General features: G+C 56.4%; 2 protein-coding genes across 8 annotated transcripts in view; both read right to left on the bottom strand.

The window, feature by feature from the left end:
* Window positions 1-447: 447 nt before the first annotated feature.
* On the bottom strand, window positions 448-3788 carry ORM1 (orosomucoid 1). Its single transcript, NM_001101695.1, is given in 6 exon segments — window positions 448-599; window positions 1523-1626; window positions 1762-1869; window positions 2885-2955; window positions 3131-3273; window positions 3640-3788. Coding segments are annotated over 6 exon segments (606 nt in total). The 5' UTR covers window positions 3754-3788; the 3' UTR covers window positions 448-533.
* Window positions 3789-11597: 7809 nt separating this feature from the next.
* Window positions 11598-15939, bottom strand: part of COL27A1 (collagen type XXVII alpha 1 chain) — a 133823-nt gene continuing 129481 nt past the window's right edge. For all 7 annotated transcript variants that reach the window (XM_089319611.1, XM_051842708.3, XM_051842706.3 and 4 more), the window contains 2 exons: window positions 15205-15423; window positions 11598-13414 (listed from right to left, as the gene is read on the bottom strand). In XM_089319611.1, coding sequence (XP_089175737.1) covers window positions 13268-13414; window positions 15205-15423 — 366 coding nt within the window. In that variant the 3' untranslated portion in view covers window positions 11598-13267. The remainder of the gene's footprint in view (window positions 13415-15204; window positions 15424-15939) is intronic.

Here is a 15939-nt window from a genome sequence, read left to right as displayed (position 1 = left end):
TCCAGCATCCGGCTCCAGCGTCTGTGCCACCAGCGTGTGCCAAGCCTCAGCTGCACCTCAAGGGCCCCAAATCATCTCCCAGGTGTCTCAGGTGGGCACCCTGAGGACACTTGCATGGAGGGACCCAGCCCCTCTGACCTTGGCCCCAAGTCCCCTGCATCACCCCGCCTTGCCTGGGCAACCTCCTGCAGCCAGGATGCCTGGCTCAGCCTCCTCCCAGGCCTTCCTGCCTGCTGTCGGGCCCCTCCCCGATGTCTGATTGCCAGTCACAGCTTCTGGTGCAGGGGCACCCGCAGCACAGTGGTGATTGGCACCCAGCCTGGCCTATGTGCTGGGTACTCCAGCAGGGGCCCTCCCAACCAGGGGCGGGGCTCATCCTGGACCCCGATGGGGCTCCCCCCAGACCAGGCTTCGCCATGAATGAACGAACGAATGAATGACAACCTGACTGGTCCAGCAGTTTTATTGATGCAACCATGGGAAAGAACAGAGATTTACAAAACAAACAAAAAGGCAGGTGCAGGGGGTGGGCCCTATGACTCTGCCTTTTCCTTCTTCCTCTCCTCCTCGTGTTGCTTCTCCAGCGGCTCGCACAGATCCTAGGAGACGGGACAAGCAAGTGCAGTGAGGGCACAGGGTTCTAACCCTAGCCCTGCCGCTCCCTGCAGGGAACATGGCGAGTAAGTCATTTCCCTCCCGCAGCCTGGTCTAGGCACCCCTAAAATAGGGGCCCGGGCCCTCAAGGACCAGTGGCATTTCCTGAGCGCTTGGGGTGTGGCAGCTCACTCCCCAACCCCAATCCCTTCACGTCCCCTCCCCCAACCCCCGCTGCGTGTCTGCTGGGTTCCTGACAGTCTCTGCCGCTGGTGGGGGAGGCAGGCTGTGCACCAGCGGCACCCACCCCTGTGGCTGCGGCTCCTAAACCCTGGGCTCTGAGGATGGCAGCCAGGGTGGGGAAGGGGGTGTGGTCCTGGGGAGGACGCAGAGGCCAAGCAGGTGGGGACCGCTGGGTTTGAATGGTCATGAAAGCGAGGTGTATCCATCAGAGGAACAGTGACCAGCTCATGGGCTCTGGGGATTTGCAGGTAAGATGGCGAGGGCAATGCCAAGGAAAACCTTTCACTCAACACAGCGTGAAAGAAAGAAAAGTAGTAAGGAGATCAGTGCACAGGTGATTCACAAACCCGGGACTTGCTGCAGTTTGCGTGACATGGAAAACCGCAGCCTGGATTCTCCGCGATGCAGGTGTTACACAGTTGTGGGGGTGGGGTGGGGCCATGTCTCTCCCTTGGTTCTGCCTGCTCCCTTCCTGTAAGCCTGACAGGTCCTAGGCATCTGCACCCCGAGTTCACAGGGACTGCTCCCGGCCAGACTCTGACCCACAGCCCCGGGGACTCTGACTCAGCGATGGGTCCTTCAAAGCAAGCCACCTGCCTCTCTGCGCAGCCTGGGCTGAGCCACTTTCCCTCTCTGGGCCTATGAGGTTGCCTGCGGCGGGCACGGCGCAGCCCCCTGGCTTTACCTTTGTCCAGTCAGTGTAGACGACTTCCGTCTTGTTCATGCCCAGGCACGTGAGGGCTTCGTAGAACTCTTCCAGTTGTTCCGGGCTGGCCTTGGGCTTGTCGGCTGCAGGGGAAGCGAGGCAACTGTGTGCAGGCCCAGGAGGGAGGCCAGGCAGGGCCAGGGGGCTGGGAGCCCAGTCCCCAGGGTGGGTGGAGTCAGGGCAGGCCGGGGGCGGGGTGTGGCTGCCGGGGCACCTACTGTAGAAGGACATTCCCTTGTCCTGCTCCTTCCCAGCGAAGAAGACGAGGAGGAAGCTCCCGGGGTCCCTGAGGAGCAGCAGGTCGGCCACGCTATTTCGTATGCCGTCTGCAGGAGAGAGGCCTCCGGTGAGACGAGGAGACGGCACAACGGTCACCATCTCAATGGAGGAGGCCCTGGCGTGCCAGGGCTACGGACCACCAGGGAAGGATCCCAGCCGTCCTGGCGTGCCCAACCCTGCTGTGTGCCAGGCTGGCACTGAGCGCTTGGTGATAAATATAGGCTCTGGCTGTCAGGGCCTACATGCCCATTTCACAGATGAGGGAGATGAGGCTCAGGGGTCCGCTGAGTGGTGTCTGGTCAGCCCCATGGGTGTGTGTGTGCTGTCTCTGTGGGAGTAGTGGGTGTGTAAAAAAATAGGCTCCAGGGCCAGCGCTTTGGCGTAGTGGGTAAAGCTGCTGCCTGCAGTGCCGCCATTCCATATAGATACTGGTTCGAGTCCCAGCTGCTCCACTTCTGATCCAGCTCTCTGCTATGGCCTGGGGAAGCAGTAGAAGATGGCCCAAGCCCTTGGGTCCCTGCACCCACGTGGGAGACCTGGAAGAAGCTCCTGGCTTCTGGTTTCGGATCAGCGCAGCTCTGATCATTGCGGCCAATTGGGAAGTGAACCAGCGGATGGAAGACCTCTCTCTCTGCCTCTCCTTCTCTCTCTGTATAACTCCGACTTTCAAATAAATAAGTAAATCTTTAAAAAAAAATCACCTTTAAAAAATAGGCTCCACCCATAGCTTCCAAAGTGTTTAAACAGTGGTTTAAGGAAGAGGAAGAGGAAGACGGGGAGGCAGCCTTGGGTTTGAATTCTAGTTCTAAGCATGAGCTGTGTGACCCCAGGGGAATTACTTGGCATCTCTGATTCCTGTTTTCTGGTCCTTGTCCTCTTAGGATTGTTTGTGAGAATCAAGTGAGTTCATTCATGCAAAGCCCTCCAAACAGCAGCCGGCACAGAGTAAGAAGTCAGAACTGCTGGCTGCTCTGTGATCACAGTCGGCCTGTCCCATGTTCTCCGTGCCCGAAGCCTCCGGGGCCTTTGTCCGAGGCCTCCTGCCTCGGGCCCAGGGCTCACCGTGTTTGGAGAGGGTCCCATTCTCTCTCTGGACCCTCACGATGCTGGAGTTATAGAAGCACGTGTTGTTCCTACAGCCAGACGGGAGGTGAGAGACAAACAGCAAGATGGTCAAGGAAAAGCGGTCAGGCACGAGTGGAGATTAGAGTCGACCCTCCCCATTCCACGCTTGGGAAGGCCAAGGCCCTGGGGACGGAGGGACTTGCTCGGAAGCAGGGCCCTGGGTGGGCTGGCGTGGGGACTCACGTGGTTATGTACTCCCGGAGCAGCAAGGTGTCCTCCTCTTTGATGGCGGTGAAGTAGAAAAAGGCCGCCTGGGTATGCTGCACCAGCTGCTTGTACTTGGGGTTCCGGAAGGCCGAGGCGGTAAAAAACCACTTGTGGGAGAGCTGGGGAGGAGAGGGGGCGCTGACGGGGGCTCGGAGCTAAGTCTGGGGCAGTCGGCAGCCGCAAGATCTGGATAGAGCTTTCCATCCAATTTGCAAACAGGGAAACGGAGGCCCCAGGTGGGGAGCAGACAGGCAGGGGCTCACGCCGGGGGTCAGGCATCCCCCACGAGTGGCCTCTCCGTGCCCTGCACAGAATTGTCCCTTGTTGAGGGACTGTGCAGCAGGGAGTCTGGGGAGTGCCACCCCGATTCCCCAAGCTTGTCAGAATTTCATCCTGCGAACCAGGAGGGGAGGGGCAGAGCAAGGATGAAGGGGCTGAGCACAGCGAGAGGGACAGCGGCTGCCCACCCTGGCCCCGACACTCACCTGGTCCAGGGTGGCATTGGTGATAGGGCTGGTCGAGAAGTTGGCACACGCTGGGTCCTGGGCATGCAGCAGAGGGAGGAGGCTCAGGACGGCGAGGGCCCAGGGCAGGGCCATGCTGAGACACAGAGGCGCTGGAGCCAGGCAGAGCTGGTGGCTGGAGGGCACAGCCACCTTTATAGTGCGCTGTGGGAAGGGCAGGTGGGGCCCAGGGAGGGCCCGCCCCCGCCCCCGCCCCAGCCATGACGCAATCCCGCCTGCACGCTTAGGAAATACTTTGCACAAAACCTTCCCCTGGGCCGGAAGCAAGGTACAGCTGTCAAGTCCAAGTTTACCGTGGATGACTGACCCTGAGAGAGAGGTTACCAAACCTGAGTCTGGCTTATTCAAGGCCCAGGTGACTGGCAGCCTGGAGTGTGTGAGTCCACAGATTCCAATAGAGGGAGCCTCCTCCTCCTCAGTGGGCTCCCAGGTTTTCATTCTCTGAGCTCCCAGAGTTGAGCAAGACCTAAATCAACACCGAATGCATCAGAGCAGGTGCCCCGGATACTGGGGGTGGGAAACGAGACATTGAGTTCCAAGCAAAGGTGGGAACAAGTGCGAAAGGGCAGAAGTTCAATGGAGCCCCAGCCCGGGGCTGGAGGCAGGGACATTCCCCAAAATGGACACAAGTGGAGCCTGTGTTTCCAGTAAATGTATGCTGAGACCTACTCCTTGCTGTCCCCCGTGCGGCCCCCCAACCCCCCAGCCACTAGGTGGGGAACTTCAGTGCCACATCCCCAGTCCTGGAATAAGCCCGGCGGATAGCGAACATTGGCGAAATGCTGTGGGAGTGGGTGCACTGCCCATTTGCACTGCTACCCCGGGAGTGAGTGGACTGCCGCAGGAATCAGCTTGCGATGGTATATTCACAATTTTGTATTCTTGCTCATTTCCTGTAAATTGAATACTTTCTCATGTTTTTGTGTGGTCTGTAGTTCACATCTGGGGGCTGGTGTTGGGGTACAGCAGGTTGAGCCACCACCTGTGACGCCAGCATCTCATCTGAGCACTGGTTCAAGTCTTGGCTGCTCCACTTCTGATCCAGCTTCTGGATAATGTGCCTGGGAAAGCAGCAGGTGATAGTTCAAGTGCTTGGGCCCTGGCCATCCAGGTGGGAGACCATGGTGGGAGCTCCAGCCTTCTGGCTTCAGCCCAGCCCCCACCATCGCAGCCCTTTGGGGAGTGAACCAGTGGATGGAAGAACTCTTTCTCTCTGTGTCCCTACCTCTCTCTCTGTCACTCTGCCTTTCAAATAAGTAAATAAATAAAATTTTTGTTAAAAAGAGAAAATACAAATTAATTGACGTCCTAATTCCTCCTATCAGCACACATGCAATAAATGCACTATTAAATTGTATCTCAGGCATGCTGGGAGCCCATCTTCTTGCAACCCGTGGGTGGGGAAGTCCTCCTGAGTTAGAAATAAGCAGTATTTGCAACAGTGGCACAAGACAGCTGAGAAACATTTTTGCAATATTAAATCAGTCCTATTACTCCTAAGTTTGCATCTAGGTGGTTGGCACACACATTCAGTATGAATCTGATTGCCGTGACACTGACACCAAACGTTTGAATATTAGTCTCCTGAATGCTTTTTAGTTGCAAAAAGCTTTTTGACTTCAATTTTAAAATTTCAGGGGCACACATTTAGTGCAGTGATTAAAATGCCACTTGGGCCGGCGCTGTGGTGTACTGGGCTAAGCTTCCGCCTGCAGTGCCGGCATCCCATATGGGCACCGGTTCAAGTCCCAGTTGCTCCACTTCTGATCCAGCCCTCTGCTATGGCCTGGGAAAGCAACAGAAGATGGCCCAAGTGCTTGGAGCCCTGCACTCATGTGGGAGACATGGAAGAAGCTCCTGGATCCTGGCTTCGGATTGGCCCAACTCCAGCCATTGTGGCTACTTGGGGTGTGAACCAGTGGATGGAAGATCTCTCTCTGTGTCTCTCCCTCTCTCTGTCTGTAACTTTGTCCCTCAAGTAAATAAATAAATAAATCTTAAAAAAAAAAAAAAAAAAAACACCACTTGGGACATGCACATCCCAGATTGGAGCACCAGGACTTGAGTCCTGGCTCTGCCCTAGATTCCGGCTTCCTACTGACACACAGCCTGGGAGGCAGCAGGTGACGGCTCATGTCCTGGGGCCCCTCCCACTCACGTGGGGCACCTGGATGGAGTTTCAGAGTCCGGGCTTTGACCTGGCCCAGCCCCACCTGTTTCAGGCACTTGGGAAGTGAACCAGCAGATAGAAGATTCTCCCTCTCTCAATATTTCTATGATTTCTATGTCTCTCTTTCAAATTAAAGAAAGTAGTTTTCAATGTCAGCTTCATTACATACTTTTGATATCTATGGTTTTTCTATTGAGGCCTGGTCTGCAAGGCCCCCCGCTTGTGCATGGCGGAACGCCAAGGACAGTGTCCGTGGGAGGAGCGTGAGCAGAGAGCGCCTCGCCTTCTGAAGAAAGACCAAGGGCTGTGCGTGGTCTTCACCGTGCTCACGCTGCTCAGCCCCCGCCCCAGGGGGGTCTCACTGACCACCCGTGATGCTATCCACGGAGTTTCTCCCCTCAACCCCCCAACACAGGACCATTTCCCCATCTCCTTATATTCCAGGCAAGCTCGGAGCCTCTGTGGATTGAGGTCCTGGGCCAGATCTGCCTAGCCTGTCTCTCCATCTGTTTGTGGGGAGGCAGGGATTTGGCACAGTGATTAGGACACCGCTTGGAAGGTGCATATCCCATACTGGAGTGTGCGAGTTCGAGTCCCAGCTCCGCTTCTGATGCCAGCTTCCTGCTCAGGTGCACCCTGGAAGCAGTGATGGCAGCTGTAGTACTTGGGCCCCCGCCCCCCCATATGGCAGACCCTCATTGAATTCCAGGGTCCTGGCTTTGGCCCAGCCCTGCCCTACCTGTTGCTGGCATTTAGGGAACAAATCAGCCAATGGGAGATCACTTTGTTAGTATCTCTCTCCCTCTCTCTCTCTGTCTGTTGGCCTCTCCCAAAAAAGTTTTTGGGAAGGAAAGAGACAGAAGAATCCTCAGAGCAGGAGCGGATGGTGATGCAGCACTCCCCTGGCTTTACCAGTTCCTAGCTGTGTGACCTTGAACAAGTGCCATAACTCTCAGAGCCCCAGTAATTCAGCTTGTAAAATGGGGCTAACAGTACTGACTGCGCTGGGTTATTATCAGGCTTCAGCTAGCTCGTATTTGTACAGTGCTTGCTAAGTGAAGCAAAGACCGTCTAGGGTCTGCTGAGACCCTAAGCATCGCCATCAGGTCGCCCTCAAGCCGGGAAGGAGTTCACAGCTGAGACCGCTTGTGCTCTTCAGTGGTTGCAGGCCATGCCCCTCCTGCAGGCAAAAGGCAAAAGCAGGTGTCCTGCAGGGTCAGGAGGAGGGGTGATTTCCCCACTCTGCAGAGGAGGGAAAGAATGGCCCGGCAAGATGAGGCCATGTGGCGGTAGGCCATACTGCAGGGAAATGCACCCGTCTGAAGCCGCTCGATTCCTGAAACAGTCACCTTGTATTTCCCCTCGCCCTGGGCAGCCCTTAGCTGTGCGTCTGAGAACCGACCAGCTGTCCCCTTCCACCAACCACGAGGAATACACTGGCAGAACAAACGGTCCGAATTAGGAACTTCGTGTCTGGGGTGAGGCAATGCACAAAAGAGGTTTCAAGTTCAAATCCTGTCTTGTGATCTTGGGAAATTTACATAACCTTTCTGAACTTCACTTCCCTCATCTGAAAAGCCAGGATCTTCACACGCAGCTCCCGGGTCGTGGGGCAGACAGAACACAGCACGCGTAGCACGGAGCTGTGTTCAGAGTTCACAGCCCTGCAGCCATTACTACTCCCCATGGCACTGCTACCCAGGCAAACCGTATGACACTGCAGATTCTCTAGGTCACAAGCAGCCGAGCACCATGCCTTCTTGTACGGTTCCCCCTGCCCTTCTGGAACAATCGTCCTGTCCCTGGCTGGCCAGCAGGGCAGGGCATGCAGCCCCATTTTGCCCAGAGAGAAAAGTCACCCTCCGAGCCACATCCCGGCCAGGCAGCAGACTGGGCCCCAGCCGCCAGCTTTCCCCTGCTCTCCCCACTTCCTCCTTTTCCTCAGTTTCCCAGCACCAGGCAGCTGCACGTTCTGGATGCGGCCATCCACAGCTGGACTCGGTTCATGTGGACACAACAAACACAGGCCAGCCTGGGCTTTCCCCTGGAGTCTACCCTGCCTATTTCCTGACAGTCGATTGTGCAAGAAGAGGTTAGGAACGGTGGGCGCTGCCTCTGGTTCCCCCACACCACACTCTCCACACGGGCCAGGCGTGAGCTCACCTGGCTCCAGCGTCCTCCCTGGCCGGCCAGGTCACACAGGCCCACCTGGAATTGGGGACCAAGTGAGAGTCGTGAGGGGCACAGCTGTACCCCACCCCTCTTGTCTTTCGCCTCTGGCCCAGCTTGCTGGCTCTGCCCTCTCCCTGCCCCTCCAAATGGCTTCAGAGCCACACAGGTGCTGCCAACGCCTCTGCAGCTCTGATGGACGTGTCCACCTCTCTCTGGTCCTCTCAGCTCAGCCAGCCGCCTCCTGCACAGGTGAGCTCCAGGGCTCTATTGCCACTAAAACCCACCTGGCCAACCCAAACCCCTGCTCTCTGATGCAATCCTACCGGTGCTCCCTGTTCCGTGCCCCAGACCTCCCACCCCCTGCCCCGTAGCGCCACACTGAGTCACTGCTGCTCCCAAAGACTCAGCACCATCTAGGCTGCACGGCAGGGCAGCTGCTGGCCTCCACCCACAGTGCCCTTCCCATCTGCTCCATTCCCCAAAAGACGGCAACAGCCAGGGCTGGATCAGGCTGACGCCAGGAGCCAGGAGCTCCATCCAGGGCTCCCAAATGGGCAGCAGGGGCCCAAGCACTCGGCCTATCTATTGCTGTCTTCCTGGGCCCGCTGGCAGAGAGTTGCAAGAGAAGCAGAGCAGCTGGGACTCGAACCAGGACTCTGCTATGGGATGCTGGCGTCAGAGGCGGTGGCTTAACCCGCTGTGCCGCAACACTGGCTGCGCACTGCCTGCTTCCTCTTCGTTCTCTCGCAAGTCCAGCTTGGGGACTGTGGGGGTTAATTTCATGTGTCAACTGGAGACCAGGCCACAGGTGCCCCGCCATTTGGCCAAACCTTATTCTGGCTGGGTGCATGAGGGTGTTCCAGACAAGTAACCGGTTGACTAAGGCATGGCAGATTGCCCTCTGCACTGTGGGCGGGTCTCACGCAGTCAGTCGAAAGCCTTAATAGAACAAAAAGGCTGAGGAAGAGCCAGTTCCCTCTGCCTGAGCGCCCTCAGCGGGGCCACCAGCTCCCCCGGCCTCTGCACGTGGAGGGTGGCGCTGGCTTTTCCCGGGCCTGGTGCCTGCGGCGATGGATGGCAGCCAAACCACGGGCTCTCCTGGCTCTCCGGCGGCTGCAGCGCTCGCCGCTTTCCCAACACACAAGCCCATTCCTGAAAGTAAACTCCCGAGCCGATCCTCTAGGCTCGGTTTCTTTGCAGAACCCTAAACCCTGGCTCAGGGGACCCAGCCCGGCTGCCACGGGTGCAGGGAGAGTTGCTTTGTCGGAAAGTTGGTCCCAGTGCCACAGGGTCGGGAGGTGGCTCAGGCCCGCAGGGCTCTGCCTCAGGCATGGATTCCTGCCTTCACCGGGGGAGTCGTGACGTCCATCGCGGGCCTGTGGGGGGGAAAGCAAGTGTGGCCACCAGCTCTCCTCTCTCATATGCGTGCTCTCATGGCAGCACAGCAGGCGGGCCCTTGACCTTGAACCTTGGACAGTCCCAGCTTCCAGGACCCGGAGCCAAACATGTTTGTCTTCTTTGTAAATGACTTCATCTGTCGTATTCTGTGCTACTAACACGAAAGCGACTCGGGGAATGGGCCATGCTGACTCAACTTCCTTTTTGATTAATTGTCAAAGGAATGAAAAGAATATTCCTGGGGCCAGCATTGTGGCATAATGGATTAAGCCACTGCTTGCTACACAGGCATCCCATATGGACACCAGTTCAATCCCAGCTACTTCACTTCCACTCCAGCTTCCTGCTAATGTGCCTGGGAAAGCAGTGGAAGGTGGCCCAAGTGCTTGGGCCCCTGCACTCTTGTGGGAGACCCAGCAGCTCCTGGCTGCTGGCTTCAGCCTGGCTCAGTCTTGGCTGTTGTGGCCATCTGGGGAGTAAACCAGTAAATGGACAATCTTTCTCTCTCTCTCTCATCTCTGTGTTTCAAACAAAATGAATTCTTTAAAATTTTTTTCTTTTTAAATTTTTATTTACTTGGTTTTATTTATTTGAAAGGCAGTTAGAGAGACTCTTCCCTCCAATGGTTTCTTCTCCAAATACCTGTAAGAGCCAGGGTTGGCCAAGGCCAAAACCAATAAGCCTTGAACTCAATTTAGGCTTCCCACACGCATGGCAGGGACACAAGTCCTTGAGCCATCACTGTTGCCACCCAGGGTGCATGTGCATCGGCAGGAACTGGAATCAGAAGCGGAGTCCGCTCCGAAACCCAGGCCCTCCGGTACAGGATGTGGGCTTCACAGTGCGATCTTAGCCACTGCACCAGACGCCCTTCCCACGCCACCCCCACCCCGGTGCTCGGAAACCGCTTCCCAGCCTTGGGACCCAGGACAGCGTGGGGGTCTCAGGATTCAGCATGCACCAGAATCTGCAGTGGAGCCGTGAGAGCACAGATCGCCTGGCCCCGTCCCGGGGGGGGCTGTGACTCAGGGAGGGTCTGGGGTGGGGCTGAGAATTTAAATGCAGGGCTGGCGTCCCATATGGGTACTGGTTCAAGTCCCAGCTGCTCCACTTCCGATCCAGCTCTCTGCTGTGGTCTGGGAAAGCAGTGGAAGATGGCCCAAGTGCTTGGACCCCTGCATCTGCCTGGGAGACCTGGAGGATGCTCCTGGCTCCTGGCTTTGGATCTGCGCAGCTCTGGCCATTGCAGCCAATTAGGGAGTGAACCAGCGGATGGAAGACCCCTCTCTCTCTCTGCCTCTCCTCTCTCTCTGTGTAACTCTGACTTTCAAATAAATCTTTTAAAAATTTTAATAAAGATTTATTTATTTGAAAGGAAGAGTTACAGAGAAAGGGGGAGAGAGAGAGAGAGAGATCTTCTCTGGTTCACTCCCCAAATGGCCACAATGGCTAGGGCTGAGCCAGGCTGAAGACAGGAGCCCAGAGCTTCTTCCAGGTCTCCCACATGAGTGCAAGGGCCCAAGCATTTGGGGCATCTTCCTTTGCTTCCAGGTGCATTAACAGGGAGATGGATCGGAAGTGGAGCAGCCGGGACTCAAACCAGCACCCATATGGGATGCCAGTGTTGCAAGATGGTGGCTTTACCCGCTATGCCACAGGGCCACATGGGCCCCGTGAGAATCTGTACTTCTAATGAACATCCCAGGGGCTGCCATTGCTGACCTGGGCTGAATGCACCTAACAGTGCTGTCACAGCCTGGCCTTGCCCTCCTCGCTGACCTTGGCTTCCCTCTACATGGAACGGGAGGGTGTGCCTTGGACGTGGGACTCTGCCTGCCCTTCCAGGCAGAACCCCGGGGAGTCCGAGGGAGCAGTGAATGCTGCAGCTGGAACCCAAGAACGTCTGAGACCACCCGAAGCTAGAAGAGGCCAGGAGGAGACCTCCCCGGGGAGCTGGGCTCTCTCCCAGGGGAGCAGGGCTCTGCCAACACTTTGATTTCTGGCGTCCAGAGCTGGGACAGAGCACATTTCTGTTGCTTTCAGGCACCGAAGTTCCAGTGTTTGCGGAAGAATAAGCGGGGGTGGGGGGCCCTCTGAGCATCTTCCCCTCCACCAGCCCCACCCCCCCCAGAAACCACCTGCCCCGCCATCCAAGGAGCACACGGCCATAGACACGGCGTTCCATTGCCTCAGTTTTAAATATTTATTTAAAATCCAGAAGAGAAAGGAGAAATGGAACCCATGGGGGTTATCACACTGACATGTGGACAGAGACGAAAAACGAGGACAGCAGAAAATCCGAGCACGAGACAGAGGCCGGGCAGGCACTGGTGGCGACGCCGTGGGGGAGTGGGTAGCTGCAAAAGGGCGCTTCCCTGGGGAGCGTCCAGGGCCACAGCGGGGGTCCGAGAGGCGGCGGGCGGGCCAGAGTGAGGTATTAAATAATGAAAACCAGATCCAAGTCCCCCAGGGACACAACTACGGAAGAGAAATGCACAAATAGAGACTTTCACAGAAATGTCCCCCTTCCATAAAAACGATGCCATCGGTGACATAACCTCGGAATGCAAGCCAGGGTAGCATTCGGGTGACAGCTGAATGTGGCTATCACAAGGACCTCGGGAAGGCCCAGGGTTATTCTCGTCTCCTCAGCCCAAAGGTACACACGGAGCTAATGACAACAGGCTTCTACAGGGAAAAGCTGGAATGGCCACTGACTCGGGGCACAAGGGCTTCTGGGACAGAGGAGGACCTGGGGCAGCTTCAGAGGGCTCGAGGCTAGCCCGGACCCAACTCGGCACTCTTGTGTTCTTCAAGGTCAAGCCTTCCCCCAGGACTTCTGTAAGGCCTGCTCTACCAGGCCACGCCCCCTCCCCCAGGACCACGGCAGGCCACGAAAAATGCGTAGTAAAAGATCAGACATTCCCAAGTCCATAAGTTAAAAAAAAAAGTCAATCTCTCTACTTCTGGTTTCTGGCAGTTTTTTTTTTCCTTTTTTTCTTTTCTTTTTTCCTCCTTAAGAGATTACCTGACAAGCATGGAGGGTGACGCCAGGAAAATAAAAAATTCCCAACACATTGTCACCTGGAGGACAGAGCAAGATGTGGACAAGGCCCCACATCGGATCGTGTCGTCCAAGTCTGGAGCAAAGACGGTAGCACCTTCAGAATCTTAAATAAGGTTTTTGTTTTTTTTTTTCTTAAAAAAAAAATCACATATACTACGAGAGATAATGGCGAGCACCAGCGAGTTCACAGTGGGAGGTAGCAGACACAGGCACCCCCAGCCCCAGGCCCCGCCCCTCCCACCCTGGCTGCTCCTCCTCCGCCTCTCACCCTCCCCAGGTGAGGAACGTAGTACCGCACCTTCCGTTTTAGTTTAAATAATATATATAGACGTCTTTCTTTCCTTTTCTCCTTTTTTTTTCATGTCTTCTTTGTAATATTGCACATCGAAAGCTCCCTGGCATGGGACCAGCTGACGAGATGCCCCCTTCCCTCGAGTTGGCTTCAACATGGGGCTCTTTGGGCAGGAATCTGGGGCGGGAAGGGGCTGGCCGCAGAGCTGGGACGGGCCACGCGGGGTTCAGGCGGGTTGCAGGCCCAGCTGGCTCTGGCTGGCTCTTTGGTTGGTCTTTGGGGCTAAGCTGTGCTGGGCTGTTTCCAAGGAACACCTCGTTCCCCACTACCCCCTACCCACTCCTGCTGGGCAGAACATAGCTGGGGCCTGCCCCAGGATGCTTGGGCAGGGGGCTGCCTCTCCTGCAAGCCACCCTGCCTCTGACTCTCCTCCTGTCCCCCCTCCCCTCCCCTAGGAGGCCTGGAGGAGCTGGAGGTCAGAGGTCAGAGGTCAGAGGAAGCACGCGGGTCCCACTTCGAGGCGGTACTGCTTCCCTGATGAGGAGGGCGGGAGGTTGTCCACGCCCACGATGGGCAGCTGCTGGGGGTCCTGGGTCCGGAAGGTGAAGAGCGTCTGATGCCAGCGGCCGTCCTGGACCTAGGGCAGAAGCGACAGCGCGCGTGTCCACCGCGGTCTCATGGCTTGCCCAGCACCTGTGCTGGCACCGTCCCGTCCTGTTTCCTGTTAAGCGGTGCCACCCTGGAATCATGGCAGCCGAACCTCTGTGCACCCAGAAGAACTTCTACAAGCATAACTGCTGGCTTAAAGGCCAGGGTCTTTCTGAGGTTTGGGCTGTGTATCAGATACATATTTTACTTAAATACACACACACACTCATTTAAATCCTCTCTGATTTGGCTGTAAATTTATCCTACATGTACTATATATATACATCTATATAGCTCCCAGTATTTCTTCCCCACACCCTCACGTGAGAGTGTTGGCTTCTTCACACCTGCCCTAACACTGTGTATGACCAGCATTTCATTTGGTAATTGTTGTTTCTGCTTTTTAAAGATTGCTTATTTATCTGAAAGCCAGAGTCACACAGAGAGGAGAGGCAGAGAGAGAGAGAGAGAGAGAGAGAGAGAGCGAGCGCACGAGCGAGCTTCGTCTGCTGGTTCACTCCCCAAATGGCTGTTCTGGCCTGGGCTGGGCCAGGCTGAAGCCAGGAGCCAGAAACTCCATCCAGGTCTCCAACGTGGGTGGCAGGGACCCAAGCACTTGGGCCACGGTCTGCTGCTTTCCCAGGTGCGTTAGCAGGGAGCTGGATCGGAAGTGGAGCAGCTGGGACTCAAACCGATGCTTACATATATGGCTTTGCAAGTGGCAGCCTAATCCACTGTGTCAGAATGCTGCCCCCCCCCCCACTTTTTTGATAATTTTCTGTCTCTCCCTCCCCTGACAACCCACTCTGCGAGGCATTTGAAAATGACATAAAATATTAAGAGAACAAATAGCCTGGCCAGGATGGTGCAGAGAGAAGAGAGGAAATACATTGTGTTTTAAGTATGGTGTCTACTGGCTCCAATCTCTCCTCAGAAAGTTCCCAGAGAGGAAAGTAAAGGGAGAAAGTGTTGTAAAACTATTACAATAAGAGGCCAGCATGTGGCGAAGCAGGTTAAGCTGCCACCTGTGACACTGTCGCTGAGCGCCGGTTCAAGTCCCGGCTGTTTCACTTCCGATCCAGCTCCCCGCTAAGGCACCTGGGAAGCAGCAGATAATGGCCCAAGTGCTTGGACTCCTGTCACCTGCATGAGAGAGCAGGATAGAGATCCAGGCTCCTGGCTTTGGCCTGGCCCAGCCCCGGGTATTGTGGCTATTTGGGGAGTGAACCAGCAGATAGAAGACCTCTCTCTGTCTCAACTTCCCTCTTTGTATCTCTGCCTTTCAAACAAATAAATCCCTAAAATGAATGAAAATTGGCTGGCGCTGCGGCTCACTAGGCTAATCCTCCACCTAGCAGCGCTGGCACACCGGGTTCTAGTCCCGGTCGGGGCGCCGGGTTCTGTCCCGGTTGCCCCTCTTCCAAGCCAGCTCTCTGCTGTGGCCCGGGAGTACAGTGGAGGATGGCCCAAGTGCTTGGCCCTGCACCCCATGGGAGACCAGGAGAAGCACCTGGCTCCTGCCTTCAGATCAGCGTGGTGTGCCAGCTGCAGCGCGCCAGCCGCGGCGGCCATTGGAGGGTGAACCAACGGCAAAAGGAAGACCTTTCTCTCTGTCTCTCTCTCTCTCACTGTCCACTCTGCCTGTCAAAAAAAAAAAAAAAAAAAAAAGAATGAAAATTGTTACAGGAGGTGAAGTGTGGCACTATGAACAGATTCAAGTATGAGCGGTTAGATTGAGCCGCCTGACACAGGCTTTGTCCCCTTGTCCTGACAGGTTACCTTGCAGCCGTCCACAGACACCTCTGGCCTGAACGGACCCCCAGCCTCAAAGATCTGCCCATTCCAGGCCCGGAAGCGCACAGCCTGCTTGGCCGGGGTCTGCCCGGTGCCCTCCTGCCACACGGTCAAGTTCAGGCAGTGGATGGTGATATGCTGCGTCACCTCGGAGCTGAGCAGGTGCAGAAAATTCATCTGGACCCGGCTGACAGCAAACTCCACCTGCGGGGTGGACACAGGAGGGGGCGGGGACAGCATGGTGGGGACCCGGTGGCTGCCTGCAGCCCTTGGAATTCCCCGCTTGGTGGGGCAGCCATGGCCATGCCCTTTCCTGGTAAGCTCTGCCCAGCAACGGTCCCACAGGTGTGCCCTCTTGAAAGACAAGGAAGTGAGCGCTACATGAGCAGGTGCCACGGCCCCTGGGTGTGCAGCAAGCACAGCTCTGCTCGACTGCACAGCCAGGGCTCCGAGGGGCCTGGTGTCCTCTGCTCCCCTACCCCATGCTACGGAGGTCTCTAGGGGCTGAGCCAGGATCCAGAGGCCCAGGGAGAGACTGAGAGCGAGAGAGCAAACTGTGCCCAAGGTTCAGAGGTCTGGAGGCTCAGAGGAGCTGAGAGGCACTTTCTGCAGTCCCAAGATCCCTGTAGAACGCATGAACGACAGGCCAGGGTCAGCACGAGGTCAGCAGAGATCAGTGCATGGTGGGGTTGGCAACCCAGAAGGGCAGTTACACTTGCC

Source organism: Oryctolagus cuniculus, chromosome 1 (genome assembly GCF_051225735.1).
Source record: "Oryctolagus cuniculus isolate XC-2025 breed Fujian yellow rabbit chromosome 1, ASM5122573v1, whole genome shotgun sequence".
In the NCBI taxonomy this organism is placed as follows: Eukaryota; Metazoa; Chordata; class Mammalia; order Lagomorpha; family Leporidae; genus Oryctolagus; species Oryctolagus cuniculus.
The sequence above is the reverse complement of the archived record's forward strand: the minus strand, read 5'-3'. Positions and strand labels throughout refer to the sequence as shown.